At 45.1% G+C, this 9,728-nt stretch overlaps 1 protein-coding gene across 1 annotated transcript; it reads right to left on the reverse strand.

Moving 5' to 3' along the window:
• Positions 1-432: 432 nt before the first annotated feature.
• Positions 433-2,724, reverse strand: LOC145806722 (uncharacterized). The gene is made up of 2 exons (XM_082904480.1): positions 2,468-2,724; positions 433-919 (listed from the first exon to the last, which is right to left on the reverse strand). The coding sequence occupies exons 1-2, from the start codon at positions 2,722-2,724 to the stop codon at positions 433-435; spliced, it is 744 nt and encodes a 247-aa protein (XP_082760606.1).
• Positions 2,725-9,728: the final 7,004 nt, after the last annotated feature.

Genomic DNA, 9,728 nt, shown 5'->3' on the forward strand with positions numbered 1-9,728 from the left:
CTTTGTTTAACTTAGTCTGGTTGAGCTCTTTAAGCTCAGTCTGGCTGAGAGTTGGAGGGCTCAGTCTGGCTGAGGCTTTGTTTAACTCAGTCTACACAACACAAATGATAGAGAAAGGGAAATATGTTTGTCATTGATGTGCAGTGGTGCCACTGTTGACATGTACATTGCATCGAAATGTCAAAAATGAACAAGTGGACTGAATAGTAAAAGGAACAAAACAACAGAAAAAGATGCCATTTTATTGGAAATATTACTTCAAGTGCTCAACATGCCACGGGTGAGAGAGGTCTTTGCCTTCCATATCTTGTAGACGGTAGGTGCCTGGTCGTGGCCTGGATTTGACAATGTAAGGGCTTTTCCACTTAGCCGCTAGCTTCCCCTCGGTCGGGTTTTTGGTGGCAAGGGTTGCTTCTCGTAAGACTAGATTGCCTACTGAGAATTCTCGGGGTCTGACTTTGCGATTATAATGTTTCCACATTCTCTGCTGATAAGAGGCCAGCCTGACAGCAACTGCTGTCGTAATTCTTCAATCAAGTCTAGCTCGGCTCGTTGCAACTCGTTGTATGGGTCTATGTTCGAATGCATCATCTGAGGAGTTGGAGAATCAATTTCCACAGGGATGACCGCTTCAGCGTTGTACGTTAGTTGGAAAGGGGTTTCACCAGTGGGAGTTCTTGCTGTCGTACGGTAGGCCCAAAGCACATTTGGAAGTTCGTTTGCCCAGAGTCCTTTGGTGGCTTCCAGCTTGGTCTTGATTATTTTTAACAATGAGTGATTGGTGACTTCAACCTGCCCGTTAGCCTGGGAATGGCCAGGGGAGGAGAAACAGGTCTTGATGTTAAGCCCAGCGCAGAATTCTCTGAATTTGGCATTATCAAACTGCTTGCCGTTGTAGGAGACAGTGGCTTGGGGGACTCTGAAACGGCACACAATGGACTGCCAAATGAACTTAGTGGTATTCCACTCGGTAATCTTGGCTAGAGGCTCTGCTTATACCCACTTGGTAAAGTAATCGATGGCAACCACAACGAACTTCACTTGGCCTCTACCGGTCGGCAATGGATCGACAAGATCGATGCCCCACTTGGCAAAGGGACATGGGCTGCTGAGCATGGTCAGTTTTGCTAGAGGGGCGTAGGGGATGTTGGCGAAGCATTGGCATTTGTCGCATTTGAGTACAAAGTTGGTGGTGTCTCGGTTGAGTGTGGGCCAAAAATAACCTGTGCGAAGGATTTTGTGAGCTAAGGATCGTCCCCCAGAATGGTTACCACAAACTCCTTCGTGTATTACACTCATTACGTAGGTGGCTTGATTAGTATTGAGGCATTTGAGGTATGGCCGTGAGAATCCCCTCTTATACAGAATACCACCGATAAAGGCATAATTTGAAGACCGAGCCTTGACCTTGGCGGCTTCCTGCTGATCGGTAGGTAGTATTCCTTGGTCTAAGAATGTGATAATGTCCTGGGTCTATGGGATAGCCTCGTCCTGGAGTAGATGAATCACTTGTTGGCCTGGGGAAATCGCTGGATAGATCAGGTATTCAACTCAGACGCCATGGCTGAGGTCTGATTGATCTGCTGAGGCTAACTATGCCATTTGCTCAGCTTGGGAGTTCTCTGACCTGGGGACATTCTTGATGTGAAAGCTATTAAAGAGGCAGGTTAGAGGAAGAGCGATGTCCTTGTACGATCGCATTACCTCCTCCTTTGCATCAAACTCGCCCGATATTTGTCCGACCACCAACCGGGAATCGTTAAACACTTGGAGATGGTCAACCCAAATGTCTCTAGCCAGTCAGAGACCCACTATTAGGGCCTCATACTATACTTGGTTATTACTTGCTGCAAATAGGAATCAGAGGGCACATTTGAAATATTCACCCTCGGGGGTGGTAAGGATCAAACTAGCTCCACTACCCTCTTTGCGGGATGAACCGTCAACACTAAGCGTCCAAGAGTGGGGGTCTTCAGTATCAGTGGTGACGTGTGCTGGTAGAGGGGGTGCATTCGGAGTGACATTGGTGAATTCTAGGATAAAGTCTACAACAACCTAACCTTTGATAGCTATTCGGGGGCGGTAAGAGATTTCATACTGGCTTAGTTCAACGGACCATTGCATGAGCCTGCCAGACGATTGTGGTTGTTGCATAACCTTTTTTAAAGGCTGGTTAGTGAGTACTACTATGGAGTGTGCTTGGAAATAAGGTCAGAGGCATCTAGAGGTGATGACCAGAGCTAGGGCCATTTTTTCTAACAAGGGGTAGTTCTGTTCTGCCCCTCGAAGTGCTCGGCTAAAGTAGTAAATCGGGCGCTGGACTAAGGCGTCTTCTCTGATAAGGGCGACACTGACCGCGATGTTGCAAACAACTAAGTAAAGGAAGAGGGTCACTTCTGGCAATGCTTGAGAGAGGAGAGGAGGGTTAGCCATGCACTATTTCAGTTATTTGAAGGTCGCCTCGGACCTGGGGTTCCATTCTAAAGCTCGCCGAAGGACTTTGAAGAATGAAAGGCATTTGTCAGTTGCTTGGGAGATGAACCGGTTGAGGGCGGCAACTCGACCTGTGAGCCCCTGAACCTCCTTTACCATTCTGGGAGACCACATTTCTATTAGGGCCTTGATCTTTTCTGTGTTGGCCACAATACCTCTGTGGCTGACCATGAACCCTAAAAACTTACCAGACCTGATGTCGAAAGGGCACTTCTCTGTATTCAACTTCATTTGATACTTGTGCAAGGTCTAGAAAGTCTCTCGTAGGTCTGTTAAGTGATCGGAGGAGAGTTTCCTCTTGACGAGCGTATCATCGACGTAGACCTCTATATTCCAACCGACCTGGTTTTTGAAAACGACATTAACCAGGCGTTGGTAAGTGGCTCCCGCATTCTTCAAACTGAATGGCATCACACGGTAGTGATAAGTCCCTCTGTCAGTAATGAAAGAGGTGTGCTCCTGGTCAGCTGCGTGCATTAAGATCTGATTATAGCTTCAGAAAACATCCATGAAACTAAGCATCTGATGTCCAGCAGTTGCGTCGACCAATAGATTGATCTGGGGGAGTGGGTAGCGGTCTTTAGGGCAAGCTTGGTTGAGGTTGGAGTAGTCGATGCACAGTCAACATTTGTCATTCTTTTTGCGGACCAATACTACATTAGACAGCCATCTGGGATTGTCATGACCTGAACCTGCCCCTGAGGATTAAGGTCATAACCAGCCAGAAATCATGAGATTACCTACGACCTCAAACTACTTCAGATATATTTTATAACAATAATGGGGGCCGAACGAAAGCAGACTTAAAACTTTTGTCCAAAGAGCTGTGCTTACATGGCATGTCAAAACATCTCACATATATTTAGTAATAACTCACACCAAAAGGAAAACAACATAGAATCTTGTACATACAGGATCATTCAGATTTATGGTCAGCCAAACTAAAAGCTAATATACATGGGTGATCCAATGTATTCACCAAGGTAACAAAATAGTAAAGAAAAGAACAAAAGAAAGCAAAGTCTCGTGCGTGAGACGTTCGGGCTTACTCCACAAAACTTAACTTCCTCTCATCTCTTTCACTGAGGCTGGGTTTGGACATCTCTTTGCTCACCTACACACATATAAATGAAAGTGAGAGATAGCCCAGTGAATAATATCAAAATAAAGGAGTTACATGAATGAAATTTGTAGCAGACATATCAAACGGCCATAGGCCCATTTATGTTTTATCTAATACGTCAAACGACCTTAGGCCCAAACATATCAAACGGCCTCAGGCCCAATTCATTCTTATCAAATGGACTCGAGTCCATTTCATTCTTATCAAATGACCTCGGGCCCAATTCGTTTGTGTCAAATGGCCTTTGGCCCATTTTAATATTCAAATGGCCTTAGGTCTAATTCATTCACATCAAACGGCCTCGGGCCCAATTCATTTTCATATTCATATTCATGCGTGTCTCATACCCATGATATCAAACGGCCTCAGGCCCATTCATCATATCAAATAGCCTCGGTCCCAATTCATTTTCATATTCATATTCATGTGTGTCTCATACCCATGATTAGGATCATATTTGTATTCAATTAATCTTATGCAAAATACCGACATTTAGAATATTCATCCATAATTTAACATACAAATCCATAAGGCTCATACAGAAGTAACGTTTGGAAAATAACGTACTTAAACATATCTTTACTAAGATATTACTCACAGTGTTCTGCCGATGGATTCGCCCTTGCGCTTGACCTTACACATTACAGAACATAGTGGGTCACAAGTGATTCAATTCGCTCTTAATTTATTTACTTCTCTTAGGCCTCTTTCTTATTGTAGACACCCCATTTTTGACCGTCCTCAAGACTTGGACGTCACCATTGGAACACTTGGTGATTACCCTTGTTTGTGTTCGTCTTGAGTTCCCGGAGGTCTCGGTTGCGCGCCTTGCCTCAGGATCTCTTGACTCGATCGTGTTGTGTCTGGTTTCGAACCAAACACTTGTGTTTTGCCTTGGAGGGGGCAGGGAATGCCTTGTGAGGCACCCCCACACATCACCGGCCATGGCTTGAGGCCACCGGCCAGTGATTTTATGCCATCGACAATGTATATTGCCGGTCGGCACTATTTGTTGCCAGTCGGCCATTTATTTTGCCAAAATGGCAATTTTGAATGGCCGATCACTGTTCATCTACTTTTAGTAGATATTTTGTGCCAGCTGTGATAGTTGGCACCCATTCTACTCCCCTCCATACACGTGTATGGAGGGATTTCCCTCTTGGATGGCTTGTTTTGGAAGCCTTACAAGAGGGAGTTGCCTATAAGAAGAGGGCTCCTCTCTTGGCATTAGGGTTAGAAAAAATTGTTAGAGAAGCTCTGGTTCTAGGTTTAGGGTTTTGTATCTATCCTATATCTATATCTCTCATTCTCTTGTATTGTGTGTGTTTAAGCCTTAGTTTTGTACACAAACACCTACTATTACACCTTCCCTTGGCTATTGAGGTTCTAGGGGATTGTTTTCAGAGTTTTGAAGCTAGTTTGGACCTAAGGAGATAGCTGGTCCACCATTTGTGAAGAGGGTCTACAAGGGTAAGACTTTTGTCCCTTTTTACCCCATTCTTGCATAGCTTTTTAGCCTATCTTGAAACTATTTTTGAGCTTTGTGTATAACATAAAAAAGTTCTGTTTTTAGGGCCTCTAAATAGTTGTTTGAGGTTGCTTCAAGCTTTGGGGTTGTTTGACCCCTCTTAAGCCTTGTAAGGCTCCATTTTGTGCCATTTTGGGTGAGCTCTGAGACCTTGGTGTTTGGGCCTCCTCACCATTGAAATCTTGAGGGATTTCAGAGGTGAGGACGGTTCCTTGAGGTCCCAAGAAGGAGAGTGCCACCCCCTCTCCTTGTTGTCCTTGAAAAGGACCATTTTTGCCTCTTGAGGGAGCACCTAGCTTAGGCTCTTGTTGGCCATGCATTGTTTTAAGTTGGTTTTGGTACACCATGCTTGCTTAGCATACATGCCTTGTAATGCCATTTTGTTGCCTTAACATGCCTTAGGTTGTAAACCATTGTTCTAGCATGTTTTAGGCTTGGCTTTGTGAAGCTTTCATGTTTATTTTGCCATGATAAAGGTCTGTCCTTAGTTGTTTGGATCGACTTTGGCATGCATTGTATAGCCCCTTTGCATTTTGGCTTGTTGGCCTTAAGGGTGTGAGTGCATAGAATGCATTACTTGCTTTGATTTAGTGGGTTGGGACCATTTTCCATGTCATTTCAGTCCACTTAGTATGCTTGTATGCTTGCATTTCATGGCCCCTTTGATGTGTCAAAGGCTTGTGTTGCATGCTCCATGTTTTAGTCATTGTGCATGCTTTTGAATTCAAGTCATTTAGATGCCATCTAAGTAATCTTTTGGGCTTTGTTTTAGGTGCTAACACTCTGTTTTGGGTCATTGGATTCACGCCATGTTTGGTCTTGTTAAGTGTGGTTCAATACCCCTTTAGCTTCCTTTGAATCTTGGACTTTGCTTGCATACCTTGATTGCATTGTTTGGGTTGGTTTGGCACCATGTTCTTGCATGATTTTCAAGGCTTAATTTGCATGCTATATGTCCATGTTTGCATCCTCTTGAGTGTGCTTGAGAATTGCCCTTTAATGCTTGAAGTGTTGGAGATCATTTGCATGCATGTTTGTGTCCCTATTAGTCCTTCATTTTTGAGCACCTTGGCCATTGTTTTAGGCCTAATGAGGGCTGCCTAAACCATGCTTAAGTCCATCCTTTGCTTGTTTGCATGCTTGCCTTGCATATTTGCTTGCATACTTGCATAAATGCATTGCATTGCCATGTTGCATCCTTAGCTCGCATGTCTAGATTGCATTGCATTGTGCATGCATTGCCTCACCTCTTGAAGTGAGTCATGACAGAGCTAGAAGCCCCTTGGTTTGACTATGTGCATTGCATTACATTTGAAATCAACATGCATAACTTGGTCTCTTGGGTCATCACGCATTGAAATGCGCGATTGATGGTCCGAGAACCAAGGACCATGTCCCTTTGAGTCATAAACATGATAAGGGATATGGTTGGTGCATACATTACTTGAATTGTATTGCCATGCAAAGCTCTGTCCTCTGCTGTTGTCAAACAGATTCTGCAGGAACGTTTTGCCGATCGACTGCACAAAGTGCCGACCGGTAATCCATCCGTGGCCGATAGCTTCATCAACAGCCGATGATCACATCTTACTGTCGGTGGGCATTCTCCTCAGCCGGTGGTGTCTCCCAATGTCCAGGGAAGCAATTCTGAGACTTTGGAAGTTTTCAGAGGGGCAGAGTAGGGAAAACAGAGGCAGCTTGCGCATGGCAGTGGACTTCCGAGCAAGACCCGAGCACGCGTGCATTGAGCTCTCTTCCCGAGGCCCTTTTTCTTGCTTTCTTAAATTAATTAATTTGTTTAATTAATTTAGTTAGTCTGTAATAATTAATTAGCTAGGTTAGTTAATTCATTATTTGAGTTGTATTATTCTTTTGGTCCCTCCGAGCGAGGGCGAATTTGTAATAAGTGTGGGTGAGTGTGTGCATGTCTTCCAACCTCCACTTCTTTCTCCCTTTTACTTACCTGCTTTGATGGTTAGTAATAGGACATGTTTAATTCAGCATACCTTATGCTATGCATGCGTGCATCATTCATCAGTATTGCATGCACCGGGCTCGGCGCATCATGCTAACTGCATTAGTATTTCAAATCTAACTTGAATACATGCTACTTGTGCATTTTCACATGTCATTCATAGAATAGCCGAGCCTACCCTAGTGACATTCCGTATGCGTTGCATTAGACATTTAAACATGGACTTGGATCATGCATTGATTGCCAACGAGTTCTTTGTTTTGGCACAGAGTATGATGTAAGCATTTATTCTTTTGCATTCTTGCATACGTGTGAGTGTTGCCATGATAGCATGATTACAATGAGGCTAGCTGCTTATGTGATATAACTGCTTGAATGCCTATGGGTGAAGGTTGGATTGTCTGAGTTGGAATGGCTCATTGAAATCCGTGTTTTAGCCTACTTGCGAGTAGCAAATTCCAAAACATTTTTCCAAAACAAACGGATATGCAATGCTTGTTCCCAAAATAGGCAATCTAGTCTATACTTGTTTGCTGTGCGCATAACATAGTAATTCTAGGCTAATGATCGGGATAAGGACACATAACGTTTTCAAAAACGGATATCATGGTTAGTAGAGGCCGATCTTCGGATTGGGCGAGAGGGGATGCTCATAGATGACCTTCCCCAATCGTACCCTAGCTCCCGAGCCGAGGAAACTTTGGTGATGACGGACGCGTGGCCTTTGGCACCAAGTCAGGGTTTCCTAAATTCCCCCTTAAAAAATATTTATGTGGCGACTCTGTATCTGGCAAAGCAGTCTATGTTTGGCACTTCTTTTCAAAAATCTGTTTCTCAAAACGATTTGCCGGATTTGGACTCTTTGGTTCAGATTAAGAACCGTGACACAAATCGAGTCCGAACTGTAGCGGGGTCCCTCGCGGATGTGTTACAGTTTCTGGCGACTCTGCTGGGGAATTTAGAGAGCTTAACTCGAACTCGTGATACCCTGTTTTGATTACACTTATGTGTTTCTTTGCATTGCTTGTGCATTGGTGTGCCTAGGACACCGTGTTTGCCATCTGCCATTCCTGAATGGTTTGCCGGAGGCTTGTCTTGTCAAGGCATAACCATAAGGCTGACCGGTTATGGGCTCTGACAGTATGGCAACACAAACCCCGATTTTTACCGGGGCACCCTTTTCGACCATTCGACCTAGTGCATATTCGGATCCATAGTGACCATTCCAAGTTAGGACAGGTTGCTTACCCGATTATAGGTTGTTTGAAACCGCTGCGTGCGTAGTGAAACCCTAGCTCCTAACAAAATAGGACAGGGAAACCCTACCCCTCTATAGGGGTGTTTTGGCTCTCACTTATCTGCTATGTGCTTTAGAGTGTATCTCTACAGGAACGTACATATCAGTTTGCAAGATTGAGTATTAGGCCCGAGGGCACCAGTATCAGTGCTGTTGAGAAATCAGTTATCCGCAGGTATCTAGTTCAGTTTTGGGGACAGTGATTCTAGGGAACAGTGATCAGTAATAGAGTGCAGTTGTTCGGCTACACCTGTGATTGATCTGTTTGGGCTAAAATGCTGTTTGTTTTTCCTTTCAGTTCAGAGTGTCTAGAAAATTGATACAGAATAACTAGTGTTCTCCTTTGCTGAGGCAGGACTTATGATGACGCAGAATTCAGAAGAGATTGTGGATATGACAGCTATGCTAGATCAAGGGATCACCCTGAGGGATGAAACCAATGTTGATGTATCGCATCCGCCTAGGTCGCCTGTCGCACACCCAGTCTGGACCCCCCAGTTGTATTAGGCTCGTGAGCCCACCACATTCGAGCTGATGGGAATGATTGGTGACCTCCAGAGATCCGTGGCCGATCTGGCCTATGGAATGTCGTCTTCGCCGCCAGCGGTATCGTATGCTGAGAATTTCATACCGCAGGAGCCCCCGCTACTGTGGTGGATTGTGATAGAGCTCAGCCAACCAGAGGTTGCCTCCAGCTACAGTAATGACGTGTCAGCAACAACTGGGCTTTGCTCTGATGCAGTAACCCAAACCCCCGATCAGGCTGAGGCCAAAGGCAAGAACAAAATGAAGGCAGATGCCGATCCCATTGAACAACTGCTGCGGGCAGTCGAGGCTTTGAAAGCCGGGAGGATGAACAAGCAACAGATATCCGCAGTTGTGGCAAAAACTGTGGAGGATGCCTTTCCCACTCCACCTGAGGGTAGTTCAAGTCAGTCAGAAAATCGGGATAGGCCCCGTCATGCCAGAACAGTTCCTCCTATTCCCAACCCTGCACCTGGGAAAGATCAAAAAGCCAAGGCAGTGCCTGCTGACCCTTTTGCTTGTGCGTCTAGTAAGAATACTCAGACTTCAAAGTACCTGCCCCGAGGGCGCAGGATCTTTCATGCTCTCTACATGCCTCTGTCTAAGGCACTTCAGATTCTTGCCGAAAGGGGGCACCTCAAACCCCTTGAACCTCGGCCTCTCCTGAAGAATCTCCCTCTCACACATGATGCTGCTTTATACTGCGCATACCACCAACAGACCGGTCACGCCACCGATAACTGTTTCGGCCTTCGCCATGAAGTGTAGGATCTGATCGATAATGAGG

The sequence above is a fragment of the Camellia sinensis genome, chromosome 1, assembly GCF_055761805.1.
Source record: "Camellia sinensis isolate YWXY chromosome 1, ASM5576180v1, whole genome shotgun sequence".
Classification (NCBI taxonomy): domain Eukaryota; kingdom Viridiplantae; phylum Streptophyta; class Magnoliopsida; order Ericales; family Theaceae; genus Camellia; species Camellia sinensis.

Excerpts from the sequence above, each read along its gene's own strand:
- LOC145806722 (XM_082904480.1), bottom strand. The coding sequence starts at position 2,724 with ATGAAGTTGAATACAGAGAAGTGCCCTTTCGACATCAGGTCTGGTAAG. Across the intron at positions 920-2,467 it reads GCTTTAGAATGGAACCCCAG|AGTCCCCCAAGCCACTGTCT; the intron begins GTCCGAGGCGAC and ends GTGCCGTTTCAG.